The sequence below is a fragment of the Camellia sinensis genome, chromosome 15, assembly GCF_055761805.1.
Source record: "Camellia sinensis isolate YWXY chromosome 15, ASM5576180v1, whole genome shotgun sequence".
Lineage (NCBI taxonomy): Eukaryota > Viridiplantae > Streptophyta > Magnoliopsida > Ericales > Theaceae > Camellia > Camellia sinensis.
Genome location: NC_138975.1, coordinates 137,793,440 through 137,815,318, shown reverse-complemented (window position 1 = coordinate 137,815,318; position 21,879 = coordinate 137,793,440). Strand labels below are relative to the sequence as shown.

The 21,879-nt window shown below is 36.1% G+C and overlaps 2 protein-coding genes across 2 annotated transcripts; both read right to left on the bottom strand.

Annotated features, from left to right (window-relative positions):
• Nucleotides 1-16,272: 16,272 nt before the first annotated feature.
• Nucleotides 16,273-17,343, bottom strand: LOC114303677 (uncharacterized). The gene is made up of 2 exons (XM_028248832.2): nt 17,211-17,343; nt 16,273-16,961 (listed from the first exon to the last, which is right to left on the bottom strand). The coding sequence occupies exons 1-2, from the start codon at nt 17,341-17,343 to the stop codon at nt 16,273-16,275; spliced, it is 822 nt and encodes a 273-aa protein (XP_028104633.2).
• Nucleotides 17,344-18,432: 1,089 nt separating this feature from the next.
• Nucleotides 18,433-19,206, bottom strand: LOC145813334 (uncharacterized). Its single transcript, XM_082908614.1, has one exon. The coding sequence runs from the start codon at nt 19,204-19,206 to the stop codon at nt 18,433-18,435; it is 774 nt and encodes a 257-aa protein (XP_082764740.1).
• Nucleotides 19,207-21,879: the final 2,673 nt, after the last annotated feature.

Here is a 21,879-nt window from a genome sequence, read left to right as displayed (position 1 = left end):
TGTGCCCATAACTGATCTACATGCAGTAGTAAAGCTTTGGTCGTTCAGAGGATGGGCCATGGATATGATGGGAAAAATACACCCTCCCTCTTCGAAGCATCATTGTTTCATTTTGGTAGCTATGGATTATTTCACCAAATGGGTCGAAGCTAGGCCATACAAAGCTGTAGATCAGACGGAGGTTATTGGGTTCATTAAGGATTTGATCCATAGATTTGGCATCCCACAAACGATAACGGTTGATAATGGGACTGTTTTTGATGGGAAAATGGTAAAGTCTTTTGTGGCTGAGTTTGGGATTAGCCTTGTTAATTCCACCCCATATTACGCACAAGCCAATGGTCAAGCTGAGTCATCTAACAAGTCCTTAAAAAAGGGAATACAAAAGGTTGTGGATGATAATCCTAGAGATTGGCATAACTTATTGTTAGATGTATTGTGGGCTTATAGAACTTCCCCAAGGTCAAGCACAGGAGTCACTCCTTATGCCTTAGTTTATGGGCATGATGCAGTATTACCTGTGGAGATCAATGTTAAATCCTTAAGGGTAAGATGCCAAGACCAGTTGGATCCTGAGCAGTACTATCAGAGTATGTGCTTGGAGTTAGAAGACATAGATGAAGCTAGAATTTTGGCATTAAATAGCATTCTCTTTCAGAAGAAGAAAGCAGCCAAAAATTATAATAAGAAAGTCAAACACGTTGGCTTTGATGAAGGTGATTTGGTGTGGAAGACAATACTTCCAATAGGACTTAAAAGCCATAGATTTGGCAAATGGTCACCTAACTGGGAAGGACCATATCAAATTCATAGAGTTTTGCCTTTTGGAGCATACCATTTGAAAAATTTGAATGGTTATATGCATCCCAAAAAGATTAATGACAGATATTTAAAGCCTTATTTTCCAACTATTTGGGAAACACGGGGAGCAAAATAAACACTGAGTACAAGAACATAAGATAATAAACAAGGAAATGTTTTATAAAGAGTCAAGTACATCGTGGCACAAATTGGCCCAAAAATCATTACAATGTTTTAGCTATTTTTGTACAACAGATTTCCTATTGGTAAACGACGAAAATAGTTGAATAGCTGCAGCCATGTCTCTCTTTTGATCGGTCAGCCCTTGATTGGTGATTTGCAGTTTGAGGTCAGTTCGGAGTAAGGCCTGATTCACTGCAGAAAGCTCCTCTTCGAGTTGAGCTTTCCTCTCCAGCAGTTGGGTTCGAAAGTGAGAGGCAGAGGAGTGTTGTTCCTTAAGCTTCGATACCTCGGTATGCACTTGAGAAACAAAACTTTGGTCTCTAACCAATTTCTCATCTGCAGCCTTGGCAGCATAACAAATGCTGATGTAAAAATCGATAGTAGCTGCTGCCTAGGATAGGTGATTTGAGACATCCATACCAGACTGCTCAGCAAGTTTGCAGCATTGAAGAAACCCATTTTTAATTATAGGCCTTTGTAGAGCCTCGAAGGGAATCCTCAAAAAAGAAATTAACAGGTCCAGACAGGTGTCCAAGTCTATCAAAGGCACAGAAGGTTGGCTGCTGGAGGAAGGAAAGCTCTCAAAAATTTCCAGCAAAGAATCAGCCAAAACTAATGGCTCAGCCTCCTCATCGAATGTCGGAGAAGTAGAGGTGATGTCAAAAAGACTAGCTAATCTTGCTTCAAAGACATCAATCTCATCATTAGACATGAGGGGCGCAGAGAGAGTTGCCATGGGAGACATGGAAGATTGCATAGGAATAGGAGAAATGGGTGGAGCATCTTTTATGGTCTCCATGGTCCTAGCCATCAATGAATCAAGTGAAGGAGGGCTGGAGCTAGGTAAGGGTGATAAGTCACGAGTTAGAGAGCTGTCAGCACCCATCAGAGATAAGGTAGCAGTTGGAATCTCCTTGGAAGGAAAAAGAGGAGCAAGACTCGGCAAAGAAGTAAAGTGAGGAAAGTCAAGAGTCAAGTAAGAAAGACGTGGAGTCAAACCAAGAGAAAGAAGCGCAGGAATGCTTGGTCTCAAGAAAAGTGCAGGAAGTGTAGACCCTGGAAGTGGGAGTGTGGTCTGAATAGTCCTTACATCCTCCATCTGATCAACCTCGAATGAAACGGAGAGAGGTCTTAGTGGAGAGATGAACTCAGAAGTTGCTGCTGCAAGAGGAAGAAATATAAGGCAATGTTAAACCTCAATACCAAAGGCTGACAGAGGAAAAATCGCAGGAGCATAAAAATTACCTGCTCCAGAAGTGTCGGCAATGATGGGGGAACTACGAAGGGTGTAATATCTGGTAGTTTGTTGCCTTCTTGCAGTTTCCCTTTGTAGTATGTCAGCAGCGGCAGCTTCATCTCTCAGAAATTGTTGTTGTCGTCTCTTCTCAGCTCTCTCGAAGACAATCATGGCTTTAGAATGTTCTTGTTCTGCTGTCTTGACGGCTGCTTCATGGATGGTATCCTCAACCAAGACAGGAGCGGAAGCAGGCATCTTTTTTCTCTTCTCCATTGCTTTGGCAATTGTCTCAGAATCAGAGTCTTCGACCATATCAGAAGGAGAGACAGTCACCTTTCTCTTCCTTTTCCTCTGTATTGGTAGGGTCTGCTCCTTCTCAATTTCTTTCTCAACTTTTTCCTCAACTTCTTCAAGCTGCGATCTGGATTCCGAAGAGATGAATTCATCTTTCATCTCTCTGGCAGTTATCTTATCCCTAACCGAGTCAGATGAAAGGACGATCGCTTTCTTCTTTCTTTTCAAAGGTAGCTTTTCCTCTTCATCTGTTTCTTCTCCTTGGATATCGGATGTTTCCTTCTCAAGTTCAAAGAGCCTCCTTTTCTTTTGTGATTGACCACCTCCACAAAAGAAGAATTAAAGATAAGGCAAAATGCATTATAAAAGACAAAAGAAGAAGGGACAAGGGTATACCTTTCTTCGAGGCAGCCCGAGTAACTCTAGGAGAAATTGAAGCAGCAGGAGCAGATTGTGTTATAGCATGTGCTATATCTGAAACAGTGGAAGAAGTGACAACCCCAGTTTCTTTGGGCTTGGTCACATCTAACACCGTTAGTAGGTTTAAAGGTGAAATAGCCAAATAAATCTCCATGTTAGTCACCCACCAGTTTTGGTACCTCTTCAACACGGTACCTTGAGGAATGAAAGGGGTGTACTCGAAGTTGGCCAAGTCATCTACAAATTTAAAAGTTGCCTTTTCTAGCCTGGATTTCTGGACTTTCAGATCCCTTCTGGTAAGGCTGAGATTTGTGTTGCTGCAGAGAGGTATTGGGACCCCTTGTGTGAGGCCAAATTGTCTAGAAAATTGAGCTAGACAGTAAGGTTCAGCAATGCATTTGTAGGCCTTCGGGTTCAAAGTCCCGATAAATAACTCTCTGGGAATCAGAATGGAAGCCCATATATCTTTGTGAATAGGTGAAGTACAGGACTGGTCACTTAGGAAATTCCTCAACCAAGATGGACCAATGGAAGGTTCGAAGGGACGAAAACGGTAAGTAGGAAGTGAGGCTGGAAGCTGGTGAAAGAAAGAGAAGTAAAAAGCAAAGGTAGAAGAGTAAAGTGAAGCATTGGCCAACCTTATACCATGAGTAAGAGGGTTTGGCTCGGAAAATTTAAGGCATTTGGATTGTAACTCAGTAAAATATGCGAAAAGCCAAAACTGAAGGATCCAGAATGGCCCCCCTTGATTAGCATCTAGGGGTTTCTCACAGAAAAGGGAGCAGACTCTATATACGTGACCTAGAACATGTGGGGCTAAGGCCACCTTTTTCTGTAAAACAAAGGCTTTGGCAAGAGGGGCAAATTCAGGCATGATTCTCTGAGAAGAGGTGCAAAAAAAGAATTTGTAAAGCCAATACAATAAGAAAGAAAAGAATTCCCTATCAGTCACAAGGCCTTCTCTTTTATTCTCAGCCCTAGCAAAATCACTATAAGATGAGTTAAGGGAGGGGAGAGAGAAATGGATTGCTAAATCAGGATAATCCGGTCCAAAAGGGGTGCCAATGGGAGATAGTCCCAGTAAATGGCAAATATCAAGAACAGTAGGGGTCATCATCCCACATCTAAATTGGAAAAAGTTAAAGACAGGATTCCAAAAACATAGGGCGGCAGGAATAAGGAAAGGGTCCTCTGAGATAGTTACCCTAGATAGTCTGAGAGCATCGAGAAGGCAGAGTTCTTGAAGGTCCAGGGTCCTAGCAGGAATAACCCGATCATACCATTCTTGCCACTCTGGTCTCACCGTGGGCCAGCATCGATGGGGGCGATTTATCCTCCAGTTCCTCCAGTTAAGACCACCTTCAGAGAGAAGACATTGGTTTTCCAGTCGGGGATACAGGGCTGGGAGCTCAGTAAGGATCTCTTTGAATATGGGCCCGAGCACGTAGTTTAGCTGCACATGGCGACGAGGGACAAAGATGCGTCCATCAATAGCGCTTTTCTCCCCAGCTTTGTACTTTTCACATTCTGCATCAATAATCCTCTTAAGGGCCACAGATGGGCTCGTACGCTCTACGACTGATAAAGGAGAAGCCATTGACAGTATGCTTTTCTTGAAAGTGAAACCGGGAAAGGAAGTAGAGAGAAGCCGAAGATCGGTAGTAAGAGGGGTTTGTGCGATTACAAGAGCAAGTGATTTCAGAGCACGAAACAAAAGGGTTTTTAAAGCCCTCGTATTTGAAAATATATTACATGAGTTGTTAAGTATTAGAAGTGCGAATGCAAAAGGTTCCTTCAATATTGATGCTTTTGGAGGGAAAAACAAAGCCCAGTTGTTGAGGCTATCTTCGAAGTAAGATATTTTGCTTCGAAGCCAAGTCAAACGGCTTCGAAACAGAGAAGTTGGCTTCGAAGCAGGTTGCCATACCCAAAATATAAAAATACTCGAGTGTTTATTTCACTTAAAAGAGTTTAAAGACCTGTTTTTAGGTTTTTAACAAAGGTAAAGTCCTTCGAGGCAAAACTTGAGATTCTTTAAGGATGGGATTTGGTGTTTGAAACATCAAAAGCAATAATGACAATGACTAGATGTTGACTATGGTCAAAACAGACTTAAGTATAAGACTGCTAGATTCGAAGCACTGTTTCTAATTGAAAATCAGCCAAAACTGTCAACTTTATTCCACAAATTGGAAAGGTTTATAATTGGCTCATTTAGTGTTTCATTTAAAACAATTAAGTCCAGATTCAAAGGATGGAATTGTTCAAAGTTTGAAGCTCTGAGTTGACTTTTAAAACACAAGTGAAAACACAAGTGAAGACAGGGTCAAACAATGACAAATGAAGAAGAATTTTGTTTATATTAAAACCAAAGCGATTACATCAGATGACCCTATCTTGGTATGAACTCGAGCTCATAAAAATAAGGAATGGAATAAATAACAAGATCATGAAATTTAGTCCAACAATGATCAATAAACTTTTGTTCTTTCCTTATTCTATCTCACAAATTTTCTAGCATTGGCTGCATAAGTTGATGTGCTCTCACTTCATAGTAGAGCTCTTCAGCCTTTATTTCGAAAGCCACCTCTCTTAATCCTTGTTCCAATTCGTCAATGTCTAAGTCATCCCAATACGCGGAATCTTTATTCTTGAAATCACCGAATTCTTCAATGAAGTTCTCTGCCTCGTACTGAGCATGAATTCGAAGAGACGAAAGTTGGTCTAAAGATTGTGTAGTAGCCATAGAATTTCCATGCCAGTTAAGGAGCAATGGAAGTTGGTCCAGAAACATATGAAGTTCTGCCTGAGCAAGGGGATTAAGGACATGGCCCCTAGTCAGAATATCGCAAGCCCATCGAAGGTTCTTGAGAGGGACTTCATCCTCAAGAACATTAAAAGGCAAATGAGAGAAAGCTGCAAGCAGAAGTTGAGCTTGTTTCCGCTCAGCTGGAATAGGAAAAGGTAGAGGTTTATAAGGTGGGAAGACATTTTCCATGGATAGGGCAAGCTTCAGTTTCTCTGTCCAGGAAAGAATTGGTGGGGGAGAAGGTATGAATACTTCAATTTCGGGAGACGAAGAAGAAGGTGTGGATGCTTCTATTTTCAGAGATGACACGGGAGCAGAAGGAACAAAGGCATTAATATAATCAAGCCAGTCAGAAGAACAATCTTCGCCTTCTGGGCTAAGAATGATGGGTTATACCCTTGTGCTTCTTCTGGGCGGGGGGCAGCGTGCACTATCTTTGTAGGCATGGAGGATGTATACCATGCTACAAGAAGATTCTCCTCCAGGCTATGCCGCTGATCAATGGGCACATAGGGATAAACAACTGAACTTCGAGCATAGGACGGAAACTCTAAAGGGTCGGTGAACTCAACAAAATGATGGTTGATTCGCTTCTTCAAATCACAGGTCTCAGGTATTGACCAGCTTGTCCAGTCAGAACCCCCAGAAGAGGAAGAAGTTGCAGCTTTATCTCATACAGAGATTTGCGAAGAAGAGTTTCTCAAGTCCATATTTGCAATTTTCCGAATCAAAGGTTTGAGAGCAGTTTGTTCGAACTGTAAAGGTAGGTCAGAGGAAAAACTTCTTACGTCTATGTTTGTAGCTTTCTGAATCGAAGGATTAAGAGCAATGTGTTCGTAATCCAAAGGTCGGTAATTTGCAAAGGCATCCATGACCTGAATATAGAAAGGTAGGTAAAGGTGGCTAATAAATGCATGCTTTCGATGAGAAATAGCATCGACATATGACTCTTCGTGTGCTTCATCGCTGGAGGAAAGAATTAATTTGGCCATGAAATGTATCAGTCTGTTCGAATACTAAGACAGTGAAAATACTTAAAGGATCAAAACGAGAGTATTAATACAGATGGTGAGGGACAGTTGCATTTCTGGGAAGATGCAAAACCAATGCACGTTCTAAGACGTGGGAAAAAGGACCCTGATCCACTAATATCACCAAGTCTTGGGCATATTAGTGCGGGGGGTAATGCTAGCTACATATTTTGTGCTAGCCAGTGACAATTCGACGCCTGGCAAAGTAAGGGTAATATGGGGAGACCAGTCAGGTCTTCAATCCTGATCATACACGTGGCAGTTAATATTGGTTGTTATAAGATCTGAGTAGCAGCGGATCAACAAAGAAATGTACAGTGACGTGGCTTCAACGGTTGCTCACATTCAAATTCGAATATAGGAGGGAAGCTTAACTGCAAGTGAAGGCGTAGTGGAACTACTTATAAGGTAGCATGATCAGCGATCACGGAGGAGCAGTTCGACGGTTTGAAATACAGTTCGATGGTTATCTTCGGAGAGTGTAAATAGCAGGAAGGACTTCAGAGAAAGGGATAGAGAAAAATCTAAAGAAAACCAGTCTTACTTTACATATTCCAGTTTTATTTCCTGTTCTTTGCATTTCTGTACTTTAAGTTCCTGCACTGCACTTCATTTGTAGGAGTAGTTTTCGAGTATATTGCCGCTGTAAATCTCTACGAAGTTGAGATCATTGTAAGTTTTCATACTAATGAAATGCTTCAATTTATTTAACTGTTCTTATGCTCAAATTCTCCGAAGTCAAGCTACTAGTAAGTCACCAGTAAAAGTCCTCTTTATTAAGGCTAAAAGAACCATAACACAATCGTTTGAATAATTGGTTGGCAATTACAATTCTGTAAGGACTGATTGATCCTTGCTGGCACGCTCATAATTACAAAAATAACCTTCTAAAGCCAAAAAGCCAACACATATGAATAAAAATGATGTTGTCATATTTTTTACACTTAAATGTATATTTTACCTTGTGTATATTTATATCTTCATACCCACTGTATTAGTTTTGGTCTCTTTAACTATACTAAAACGAAAGTCAGTGTAATTATATCAAATCTATGGGGCTAATTGTAATTTCTCTAAACTTTAAGGAAGGTCAATGTGATTTATCCAATAATAAATCATATCTTAACACTACAAACCATTACCAAGTCTAATATTAGAACAATTTAAGTCTTAAAACATAAAAAAATAGAAGTGTAGGCAATAAAATATATATTTTTGTAATTATACAAATAAATTATAAAATATTTTAAATATACTAGGGTTGGGATCAGAATGGGCAACTAACACCCCCTTAAACCTTTATCGGGAAACTTGCCTATTTCATAATGAATTCAGGTCGGATTGGATAAGATCGGGATGTTTAAGATGTTTTAAAGTGAGATTAAGAAAATTAATTATTATCTCAATTTTTTGGTATCTAAGATTAAATATATATCATTCTTTATAAAAATTTAAATTAAAAAAAAAATCCTAGGTTTTTATCATGCTAAATATTAAAATATTTTATGTTTTATTGTGTGCTCTTTAGGCATTATTAAAGTAATTAATAGGGTTCTTGCTTTTATAAAGTTTTGGATTAATTACACTAAGACCTCTCAATTTTTAGCGAATATCATACAAATACATCCATTTTGAAAGTAGTCCGCAGGAGGGTCTAAATGGATGAAAGTGATATATTTTTATAGTTGAGGAGTTCAAAATGTACAAGTTCATAGATGTGGGACACAAATTGTAACGCCCCAAATTTTAATAATATAATACAACGATACACCGGGGTTTAACTAGCAGATACACATCATTTTTAAGCACAAAATATAAATAATTACACTAAAAGAAAATATTAATAATAGTTATAAATAAAATCCTTCAATTTTTTAAATACAGATCAGTTCCTTGATACAAAAGGATTATCCAAAATGCAAGAATTATAAAATCTAATTTCTAAGGTAGCCATGGTTCTGCAAAGCGTTTAGGGGTTTCGTTCTCGGTGTAAAACTCACCTGCATAAAACGCCATGAGCTTGGAATGCCCAGTAAACACACACACCCCAACCTTTTTCCCATTCGAAATACACAAGTAACATAACGGCACGATCATAACATACAGCGAAAGCAATAATTAAGCAGAGCTTATAATTAAATTTCAGTTCTCATGAATAATAATCAATTAGTTCTAGGCTACTCCCCGCGGAATGTCGTTCCTATCCAACCACTAACACTGGCCACGGGCAATTCTGACTCCCTCTTGGTTAATACAATACCAATGCGTCGCTTACCGCACAATTGCCAATGATGCCCACGCACCTAGGTTACACACCCGAGTGGTGACATCATGGTCTGTTCCAAGGGAACGGGCTTCCAGGGATACTCTTCCTGTGTGAGACCCTCACTGCCACCCTTATGCCTCCCATTTCCATTAAGCAGCCAGAATACCTCCTGTGCCATGTTAGGGTTCAAAAATACACTTGTGCAAGAATTCACAAAAATGGAACACATTCCATTATATCATACTCTTGAATCCATCGTTCATTATCTCATAAAATTTAATACAATGATCGCAACCCATTATCATCCCATTTGATTTCCCCTTTATTAAGTGCATTATGTTCTCAGTTATAGCAAAGCATGGTTAGTATAATTACGAATCCAAACTAAACAACAAGTAATTTATTCATGGTAAAAAAAATTTACAATTTATCATAGATCACATATCAAGACTAAAACATTCAAGAAACATAGAATATAAGAGTTACAAACCAAATAAGAGCATATTAACACAAATTTCCAAATTTCTAGATTTGAACTAGTTTGAAAATAATTATGAAAAAAATACTTTTATTGGCCCTAAGTACCTGGCCTCATGTGATTTTTTAGATAAACAATTCTAGTTTCAAACTCAATTTACGAAAGTAGCATAGGTATTTTAGATTTTAAGATAATTCAGAATTATCAAGATCTGTCCAGATTCATTGACAGTTATGCAAATCGGTTTTTCTCTCGAACCCCTCACTCTCTTGAGTTCAAACAATTTTTAGTTAAAATATAACACCAAGATTAAGATTTTGACATAAAATTGGAATCAAGATTATTTTTTTGGAATTTTATAAAAATAGAGAAAGTTGACTGTTTTTCTGGTTCTGTGAGTAACAAACTTAGAAAAATTGTTTAGGTTATAAAAATACATCCTTAGGTCCTACCAAAATTATCACATACTCTAGACATACCAAATATTACACCATAAAAACAGATTTCGAGTTTATGGAGTTTTGATAGGAAAATAAATTCAAGAAAGGGAAAAGATTTGCTGCTAGAAATTTAAGAAAGAAAGAAAAGCATACCATTTCTTGATTAATACACATTTATACAAGAGTGTAGGCTTAGACTACAACATATATATACAAAGAGCATGTATTAGGAGGGGAAAAACAAGTGGTAAAAGAACTTGAGAGAAGAGGTGATGTTTGTTTACCTTCATTGTACAAGACTCAACACAATTCTTCTTTTTCTTCTTCTCTTCTCTTCTCTCTCTCTCTCTCTCTCTCCCTCTCTTTTTCTTTTCCAAGATCACTCTCTCTCACTCCTCTAGTGCATGGCTGAAAATGTGTAAATTGAGGGAGAGAAGTGTGCATATATATAGAGAAAGGATTGAGAGATTTCTTAGGGGCCAAGTTCTATAAGTGTAATTTGTCAAAGTTGCCATCAAGGCCTTTTCATCCATCACATGGCTAACTACTTGGGCTCTAAGAAATATATATATATATATATATATATATAAGATATTTGTATTTATAAACATAAAATAATAGGCACAAGTAATTAATTAAGAAAGTACTACAATTAAGGTTTGGAATGAAATAAAATAGAAGTATATAGGGACCAAGTCTAAATTTATGGAACCTTGATATTTAGTATACAATATACTAACACTAGAAAATAGTTAAAATAATAAATTTGGGTCCTGTTAAATTAAAGTGCAAACAAAGGCGAGAAACTGAACAAAAACGGCATTACCGGGAATTAAGATTTTAAAGTGATTAATCTATAATTATAGGGTCTAATAATTAATAATAGGATTTTAAAGGTGATTATTAATCTACGGGATTGATTAGGGTTTACTCGAATTAATTCGCGATGCTTCCCGATTCTAGGGTTTAAAACGCAATTAAGCAAAAATTCAAGGACTTTATTGAAATAAACTCAAGGTTAGGGATTTAATGGACTTTCAAAAATTGGGGTCTCTACACAAATTGATATTTGCCAATAGCTTAGGAGTCTTGGTATAAATAACCCTAAAGCTTTCAACTACTCATGGAATGCTTTGGTTACTATTAGGTTAATTATTCTCGATGCTTTGTGTTCTGTAATCGCCATCTTGATGATTAAACTTTGTGACAATAGATGAGGAGAGATGAGATTTTGGTGAATTATATAGCAGGAAAATGAGTTTCCAATCACCCTATGTGGTATGGGTATTCACTGATTAGATTGGTTCTGTTTCAGAGTAAACTAGGGACCGAACTAGTTTCTATAGTTCCAAGAAATTTGAAACCGTAACTTAACCATTGAATGTAACTGGACTAGAACCGAACCATTTGAAATCTATTTGGTTCAGTTCGGTTCGATTTAGTTCTACGATTATGAAGATATTATATAACAAGAGATATTGTACATATTTTATTATAAAAAAAACTAATTAACAACAAGAATGTAGTTAGGTTAGTTAAAGTTACTCAATTCCATAATCAAGAGAGGTGTTTGAAATTTTTCTAGGCACTTGTACACTTTTGTTTTCACATTCAAAAATATTTAAAAATAGTAAATAAATATATCACGATTCGATTTGGTTCAGAATTGTTACTATTGTCTAAAAACTACGAGCCTAACTAAATTGAACAATTTTAGGATTGAATCATCTTTTCATTTTGATTCTTTTCAATAATTGCAAAATATGTATCAATTACTTTCATTCAAATTTCTTCTTTAATAGCTTATTTTGAATTTTATGGTTCATTAGCAAGAGTGACTACGTGATAGGACTCGTATATCACCATTAAGGAATTACCTTTCTTAGTCAACACAACAACGTTTTGGCAATTGTTATATTGTTTACCATAATATTAATTCCATTAGTAAAGATAATTCACTCATAGTAGCATCCAATGGTATAGTTTTTTTTTTCTTTTTTTTTCGATAACTTACTCAACAATAAAAAAAACTAATGCTAATAAAATAATATCATAATGAAAAAATAACACCACCTATGATGATTTTCCAAAAATGCCATAAAGGTGAATCATTTGGCAACATTTTCTTAAAAATAGACTATAAATGGAGCATGACACTTTTGAAACACCGTATACCTAACACGGAGGTTGCATAATCATTGTTCGTTATAAATGTTGCTATAACTTCTACTCCTGTTTTATGGCTTGTTGACTAATTTATGGAATGCTCCTAAATGTCAAATTTTCTATAGTGTCAAACTATTATAGTTTGTTAATAGTTTTCAATTGACAAAAATATAACAACTTGTTTTGTCATTAATTCGCCATAAAAACAAAGCTTTCTTAATTTTTATTGTTGAAAGTAAAGTAATGATTTATTTTACTTCTTTGATTAAAATATTGGATATTATATTAGCGAAAGTGAAACCAAATCATTAAAGCGTTATTATCTGTTGGTTACTGTTACTGTTGAAGGAAAATATGTCCTTTGTTTCCTTTTTAAAACAAAATCGTGATTTTTCGCTAGTGTGTTCAATATCAAGTTCTCTCTCTCTCTCTCTCATGAGCACAAACACACATTCCTTCCATAGGAAGGTTTGCACCTAGCATCATTTGTAAAGCTACTATTGTCATCGTAGGAAAAACTCTCTTTTTCTCTGTTACATTCTTACCCCAAACCCTCTTCTTTTACTTCAACTTATATAGAGTTACAAGTTGGGAGGCATCGGGCTTCGCATGATAGCCCATGCCTATGGTTTAAGATCCTTAATATTTGATCACTAATTATTGATGTTTTCCTATAGATGCAAACATCTCATATTTGCAAATATTAGACCAGCTTAAACATCTCTTATAAATGAATTGATTTTTTCAACATTTCATTCTAAAAAATAATTAATCAAAACCAAATTCTCACAATTTTTTCCAAGAAAGATTGTATTAAAATAAAGAAAAACAACCAAGAGAAAGAGGAGAAACATAATATAAGTTGAATGAGAGAAGACTTAGAAAGCATTAGCAACACTTGCACGAAATGCATAGCTGAAATTAGAAGTAGTGCACTTGAAGTAAAAGCATTCTAATGTATAAGTTTCAAATTTCTAACCCTGCAAGTGTTATGGATAAAACCATTAATAGAAATTGAAAAGATTGGCTATGGACAAAATCATTAAGTTGAGATCAAGTGGTGACAAACCAAGTGGTGGAAAGTGTTTTTCAAAAAATGAAAAGAGAACATAGAGAATAATAGTAACTTGGTTTGAAATTTTCTTTGTTTTGTTTTCCGGGAAAAATAAAAAATAAAAAAATAAAAAAATAAATGAAAGTAAAAGCACTAACCTTTTGATGGTTTGTGTATCTGGTGTTCCATGTTGTAGTAAGATGCTTCGTATTGCCAAGCTTTGAATGTATATAAAATCTGTGACAATTTTAACAAGATGGGGTTTGAAAGCTGCTAATGAATCATAAATGAATATGAATGAATACACGTGTAGAATTCATATAGAGCGATTCACCTGATATAAATCTTTCAAAGTGAATAGCAGCAAAGTGAATATATTTTTTGCCAAAAATTAAGAACTTGACACATAGAAACATAAACTTATAGTTAAAATATTTACATAAAGTTAGCAGCTTGTTTACACGCCATAAGTTTAAATATGTTTGGTTATGGATTGACTCCATAGAATATGTACAAACAAAAAGTTAGGGACATCCTTAAAAGGAGATCAAGTCTATGCAAAAAGAGATCAGGTGTAAGCAAAGAGGAAGTGGTGGTAAAGTAGATCAAGCATTCTTTGCATCAGGTGGTGCAATTAGGCCATCAGTGGCTGAGGGTGTGGCTTCTTCAGTAATATTTGAAGGCTTCAAAATGTTTCCAATTGAAGCTGATGCAGGTGCAAATAGCTCTTTGTGTGCTCTTTTTGCAGGTGGAGATGAGACTAAATCTAGAGCTTTTTCATGGAATTCAAGTGTATTGATGGCACATTCTTTGTGTATTGCATTGACAGTGAAATTGCATTGCATAGTACTAGAGATTTTGAATGGGTATGCATGAAGATGGATGAAGTAGTCATCAGTGTTGTATAGGTTTCCTAATGCATCGAGAGAAACGTATCCATCCTTTATAAAAGAGATATATATATATATATATATATAATTATTATTAGGTATTTTTGTTTTATATGTATAAAGTACAATATAGTTAGTATGAGACTTACAAGGTTTGTATTGTGCATCCAATCTTTGGCAATGATTAAGAAAAGATTATCAACTTAAACATCAAAAATTGTTGCATCTATTGTTCTAGTTGTATCAGTGAGTTCTATGCCAAACTTACATCTAGAATTATGCATAAAGACAATCAATTAATTGGTAAAAGATATAAAATAATTTAAAAAGTTTCCAATAATGTTTATAGGAGTATATAATTTACGGAGGTTCTGGTTGGACCTTTTGGTTACAAAAATTGCATTGAACTAAATCAATGGAAGTTGCGTCTGTTGCTCTCTTGCATTTAGAGAAACTCATGTACCACAATTTTTGTTGAAAATTTGGAACATTTGCCCAACCACGTATCCGATAGTAAGTAGTCTGTTTGAAGATATGAATATAAGAAAAAAAGAGCAATAGAATAACTGTGAATTAGGATTTCTAGCATAAAATAGATATGAGAGATTAAGATATATAAATATATATTTAATGCATATTTGAAATGATGTGCACTTGAAAGGGGCAAAGTGAGGAGACAAAGAAAATGACAAATGAAAATGAAAAACAAAGAAATTATCAAACTAAATTAAGTCAATTAAAGGAACGTTAGTTACGTCAGTGACAAACTTGGGCCGTTCATTGATCTTCATGATGTTTCTTGGTTTTGGTGGAGTTCATTGTGCTCGTGAAATTTGTTGTAAGTTGTTAAATGGAATTGCATTTATGATATTAGCATGATTAATGCACCTATAGAAATTTATAAAAAAAAAAAAATCATAAAAAAAAGAAAAGAAAAAAAGATGGGCATTATTATAAGAATCAACTCTAAATATGTTTAATGAGAGAGAATGTGATTACCAAGTCTGCAATTTTAGGGCTTCTGGTATAGGGGGATCAAATATGAATGAGCTTGATGATTTTGTGGATAATGTCAAGCCTGTATAGAAAATAAATTTGTGATACATGTTAGACTTTAGTTTTTGAATGTAGTTAACATATATAGCGGGAAGAGTATTTCTTACCATTGTATGATGTAACTTTTAGTCTCATCCCAATTACTATTGGAAATGGAGCTGATTTTGTTGCAAAAGTTGCACCTTCACATGTGCTGAGTTGATCCCATAGTGTAAGGATTGTTAGCCTCAAGCTGCATAAAATAATGTTTACTTGAGTATTCTAGTTATTTAAGTTTTCTATAAAAGAATGAACTTACTGTTTGTCAATTAGAATGACATTCATTAGGGTTGTTTCTTTGCTTGAAGTTTTCTTCCTTGGTGGTGATACATGTAGTACTGTAGTAAGCACATCTGAAATCATAAATACCAAAGCATAAGTATATAATGTTTGCTATGCTTTTAAATACTTATGTTTTTTTTTTTTTTTTTCTTTTGGCTTCCTTGGCATCTTCTAAATCATTCAAAGGAGTGAAGTTGAATGAAAGGTTGTGCAAAGTTAGTTTATCATCCTCAATTTCCTCAATAGGAGTTCGACCATGTAGATTCCATTGGTACTCATTGGGAATGATACGGTGCTCTTCTGCAACATGTCTGACTGTGGCAATTGATATTGAATATGTTCCAAAGATTTGTAGTGTGTTCTTTAAAACTTCAATATCATTTCCATAAATTGTGGCCCGTATTTTGGTTTCCTGTGAATGTTTTCATTTTGTTGGTTAACATGGAAGTTATAAACTGATAACATATGAAATGAATAAATTGATAACATCTAAAAGGAATAAGTGCATAAGACAGTTGAAAGAGATCTATTGTGTTAAGTATACCTCTAAATCAGTGAGAACCAATCTTTGGTATGGTCCTCCAGTTGCAATGCTGATTTTTGGATGTGCTTTTTCAATCACCACGATGTTGCATATCCATCGTCTTGTAGTTTGATCAATTTCCTCGATTTTTTTGAGCTGATTAGTCATGCTTGCTTTGCATAAGGAATAAAATTTATTTAGGAATAAGAAAATTATAAAAGATTGGTTTATAATTTAGAACAACAAAGAAATTAGGTAGTTAAAGTGTGTAGTGGATATGTAGTGCAAATGGTGCTTACAAAATCATGTGCATTGTGCCAAAGATAAGAGTTCATGAAAAACAATATTTGTTGTGGAATTAGTTTCATCACTATCAGAATCTTGTGGTTCAATTAGGATTCGAAGTTTAGCTAAAGTTGTAGCACGAGACAAAACAACATATAGTTGACCATGAGAGAAAACTGGTTGCGACAAATATATACCTACAGTTTCCAAAGTTTGACCTTGTGATTTGTTAATTATCATTGAAAGACAAAGTCTTATTGGAAATTGACGCCTAGTAAACTGAATAGGATACATATTTCGATTTGAAGGTTGTAAAGGGATTCGAGGCAAGAAAATAGTATTTCCCTTATGATCACCAACAGCAATTTCAGTAACAATGAAATGTCTTTCAAATTTACGACAGATGAGTCTTGTTCCAATACATAATCCTTTTGAGGGATCTATGTTTCTCAACATTAGAATTGGGCAGTTTAGTTTTAACAAAAGTTTACGAGGAGGCAAGCCAATTGGATTGAGAGAATTTAAGAAATCTTCATATTGACCTTGTTGGCTTGTTTCAATTGTTTCATCAATACTCATATATTGTTCTTGAGTACCAGGAAATCTTTCAATGAGCAATTGGTTGATGTGATCAACGCTTTCGTTTTTGGGAGTTAAGATAGCATTGTTCATCATTGAAAGAGGATCATTAGAATATTTTGTAAAATCTAGGAACACAAAGTCTATCAATTGTTCAAGGGAATTTGAACTTGATAAGGAAGGAAGAAACATTGGTGGAGGAATTTTGATTTTTCCATTAGAGGTTTGTGGTTTTGTTCCGTTTCCTACTCGAAGTAGATATTCGTAAAATTGTGGATCTTATTTTGCTCTCATATTTTCCTTTAGCTTTAGCTTTTCCAAAGAACTCCAAATATGAGAACGCACGAGACCGGCATCGATGCATTCATTTATAGTACCCTTAGGAACAACTAAAAAAACTTGTCGGAAGTCACCACCAAATACCATAACCTTTCCTCCAAATAAAAGGTTAGAATCAGTTATATCACGTAGCATTTCATCAAGCACTTCAATGGCTTGGCGCTTTGCCATGGAGGATTCATCCCAAATTATAAGTCTAGGAGCTTTTAAAAGTTGTGCTAGACCACTTTGCTTGGTAACATTACAAGAAAATTTGCCTTCAGTATCTATTGGTATCTTGAATCAAGAATGTGCAGCTCGACTATTAGGTAAAATTAAAGTTGCAACACCTGATGTTGTTGTTGCAAGAGCAATCATTTTATGACTTCTAATTGTTGCTAAGATTGTGCGATAAAGGAAAGTCCTTCCTGTACCTCCAGGTCCATCAATGAAGAAGTAACTTGGAGTGCCTGATAGAACAACTTCAACAATTTTTTAATATGTCGTTGCTTGTTTTTTGTTTAGTAATGATACACATGACAAGTCATAATCAGACACTAATATATTCATTTCATCTTGTGTTTCTTTATAAAGTGTGCTACGTTGGTTCACTAATAGCAACAAGTCAACAAGATTAAATTGGCCTAAGTTTTTACCCATAGGCTCAAGTATAGAATTTATACTTTGCAAGACTTGGTAACAAATACCCTCCATTGAGATTGCTAGATTTCTTGAAAAGTCTTCTGGAAAATATTTTTCAAACTTTGTAAAGAGTGCCTTTGGATTATGTGGATTACAATAGACAAGTATTGTTGCAAATAATTGTCTCAAAGAAGAAGGCATTTGGAAATTGTTTGTCTCTTTCAGGCACTTTTCATTAGTTTCATCATCTTCTAGCAATCCATGTTGAAGAGATGCTTCTCTAAAAGTTACATAAGTGGTTCCATTAGCAGTTCTTAGACTTTGAAATGATGTTGGTGATTTGATATGATTTAGCAATACTCGCAAATAATAACGCTCGCCTTCAGTTGGATTTGTTGTGGCTATTCTTCCAATGACCTCTCTGTGTTGCCTTTGAAACCACATTCTGTATTTAGAATACCAGACAAATGCTTCAGGGAAATCTTTGTACAAAAATTTTCCAGCTTTTGCTTTGTTGTTTGATCTATTTATTGCAAAAAATTCCGTCAAAGTGGTTCTTAAAAAGAACTCATTGTTAGCTATGGACTTTAAGCTAGCATTATTGTTGAATCCAATTGTTTGGCATCCTTCAAGATGTAATTATAAACTAATGACTACAGGATTGACCTCATTCAAAGAGAAACGATAAATTCTCCACATCGCTTCCGGAGGAGAGATCCATCTTGCTGATTGAAACTGTGATATTTCATCAATATTTTCAACAGCATTGGCTCCAATAATGTTGAATGCTACCTTGTCATGACCTTTGTAAATATACTTGAACAAGTATTTTACAGCTTTGATGGTCGAGCAAATTTCAACATTAATATGACAATCAAATTTCACAAGTAGATGTGGATGTGTCCTCAAACATGTAGCCTCGAACCAATAGTGGTTCACCATTATTTTGTCTTCTATAAACAGGATAACCATCAGCAACCATGGTAGTTGCTGAATTAACATTTTTTGGATAATGATTTTTACATAATCATTTTTCATACAAACATTGTTTGCATTTAATGAACCACATGGTCCATACATCATGTGCTTGACAATTGCAAAATATAGATAAGGATATTTCTGCTTGTCCGGTAATTCAGTGGATATTACGGCATCAAAATTTTCAACAGAATTTAGTTTGTATCCTTGTTGCAAAATGAAGAGCATATGAACATGAGGAAGGCCTCGTTTTTGAAAATCAACAACATAAGTAAAGGCTGCAACTGGTCCAAAAAGTTTGTTCTTTATGACTTCAGTTTTCAAATGTTCAAATTTGCTTCTAAAGACGTGAATGAGTAAATCAGGTCTGTTGTGTGCTTCCTCATGTGGGAGTAGTTCAGCTTTAATTTTAGGCCAAGTTGGATTACAAGTCATAGTTAAGAATATATCTGGTTTACCAAAACGTTGAAGTAATGTCATTGCATCGATGTAGCATTTTCAAAGATTCCTAGGACCACTAATGAATGAACTTGGTAAGATTACTTTTCGCCCAATTTAAGAAGCTTTGGATTCTCCATGTTCATCACTATTAACAATTCCTTGGTATAATTCCATCCTTATTTGGTGTTGCCTTGATCGAAAATAATCAAGCCACGATGTTTCAAGCTTTACATACATATCAACAACAAATTATTGCATAAGTCGACCTAATTGAAGACGCATTGATTGATGATTGTCTCTTATTTGAAGCTTGTATGCGTAAAACTCCCTAGCTGAAACCATCACTTGTTTGATTGAATTTTCTTTAAAGATTGAAACAATGTTCAAAATTTTCAAACATTGCTTGGAACAATATAAACATAGGTTTTTTTTTTTTTTTGGCCTATAATTACCTTTAGTCTTATTGTCAAACAAATCATCTGCATTGGTAGCATCTTGAGGCGAAATTGATGATTGAGCTCTAGTGGTGGCATGTGCATTTTTTTTTTTCATAATTCCTTGACGCCATCCAGGCTCTCCAAATGGAAATAACAATAGGGATTGTAAGGGATCATAACAAACATAGTAATATCGAATTCTTTGACTTTGTCCTTCATGTTTGTGAACAAGTATATCACACTCTCTATAATCCGGATTGTCATATTTTCATGCCAAATTGCAGCCACTTGGGAAGTATTTGGGGCATTGTAAGTTCAAGGATCTAAGCATGGATCAGCTCGAATGATTATACGATGGGTATCTAGATTATATATCTCTTAAACTTCGAAAGAAAAGTGAGTAAGGATTTGATGCTAAGATATCAATCAGAAGAAAAACAATTATAGGATCTAACATGTTAGAATTTTGCAATCTTTTTGTACTTCATGTTCAGTGTCAAAAAAATAGAGTTGCAAATATGAAGGTTTATCATTTGAAGGATAAAAATGATTGATTGTAGCACGCGCCCGCGGAGGGGGACCTCGCTACTACAGTTCGGACTCGATTTTTGTTGTCGCGGTTCTTAATCTGAACCAAAGAGTCCAAATCTGGCAAATCGTTTTGAGAAACAGATTTTTGAAAAAAGTAATGCCAAACATGGACTGCTTTGCCAGATACAGAGTCGCCACCTAAATATTTTTACATGGGAAAATTTAGGAAACCCTGACTCGGTGCCGAAGGCCACATGTCCGTCATCACTGGAGTTGTCTCGGCTCGGGAGCTTGGGTACGATCGGGGAAGGTCAGCTATGAGCACCCCCTTTCACCCGGTCCGAAGACCGGCCTCTACTAACCATGATATCCGATTTTGAAAACGTTATGTGTTCTTATTCCATTTATTAGCCTAGAATTACTATGTTATGCGCGCAGCAAACAAGTATAGACTAGATTGCCTAATTTGGAAAGAAACATTGCATATCCGTTTGTTTCGAAAATGCTTTGGAATTTGCTACTCGCAAGTAGGCTAAAACACGGATTTCAATGAGTTTTTCCAACTCAAACAATCCAACCTTCACCCACAGGCATTCAAACGATTTAATCTCACATAAGCATTTAGCCGCATGGCAAGCATACTGTCATGTTAACATTCACACGCATGTGAGATGCTAAAGCGAAAATACTTACATCATACTCCGTGCCAAAACAGTAAACTAGTTAGAAAACATGCGTGTCCTAGTTCATGTTAAATTGCCTAATGCAACACATACAGGATGCAATTAGATAGGCTCGACTAACCTAAGCATGGCATATGAAATGCGATCAACGATCACATATTCAATTTTTGAATTGAAGTATGAATGCAGTTAGCGTGATGTACCGAGCCTAATGCATGCAATACAAATGCATGGATGCATACATGCATAGCATAAGGTATGCTAAATTAAACGTGCCCTATTCTACCATCATAAGCAGGTAAATAAAAGGGAAGAAAGACGTGAGGTTGGAAGACATACACACACTCACGCACACTTATTACATATTTACCCTCACTCGGAGGGACCAAATAAATATTACAAATTAATTAACTACGCAAGCTAATTAATAATTACAAATTGCCTAATCAACTAAGCAAATTAACTAAAACTAAGAAAACAGGAAAAATGCCTCGGGAAACGCGCCGCCATGCATAGGCTGCCTCTGTTTTCCTTCCTTCACTCCTCTGGAGGCTGTCAAAACCTCAGGACTGCATCCCTGGACACTGGGAGTGCCACCGGCTGAGTGGAATTACCACCGACAGTGGTGTGTGGCCATCGGCACAAAATGAAGCTGTCGGCAGAGAAATTGTTGCTGGTCGGCACCTTACACTGCCGGTCGGCAGAGTGTTCCTGCAAAATCTGCAAATGACAGCAACAGAGGGCAAGGCAAAGCATGGTAGCACAATTCAAGGCATATATGCACCAACCATGTCCCTTATCATGATAATGACTCAAAGGGGCATGTGCCTCGATTCTCGGACCACCAATCACGCATTTCCATGCATGATGGCCCAAAGAACCAAGTATGCAACTTTGATTTCAAATGCATGCAAACCAAATCAAATCAAACAAGGCCCAATTCCTATCACTAAGTCAAGGAACAAGGCATGCATGCAAGATGCAATGCAACCTAAGCATGCAAGCTAAGGATGCAA

Bases quoted from the DNA above. Each gene is read 5' to 3' on its own strand.
- LOC114303677 (XM_028248832.2), bottom strand. From the start codon at position 17,343: ATGGCAAAGCGCCAAGCCATTGAAGTGCTTGATGAAATGCTACGTGAT. The intron at 16,962-17,210 runs GTACTATAAATG...TTGTGTTCCTAG, and splicing joins TTTTTTAGTTGTTCCTAAGG to ATTTTACAAAATATTCTAAT.
- LOC145813334 (XM_082908614.1), bottom strand. From the start codon at position 19,206: ATGACTTGTAATCCAACTTGGCCTAAAATTAAAGCTGAACTACTCCCA.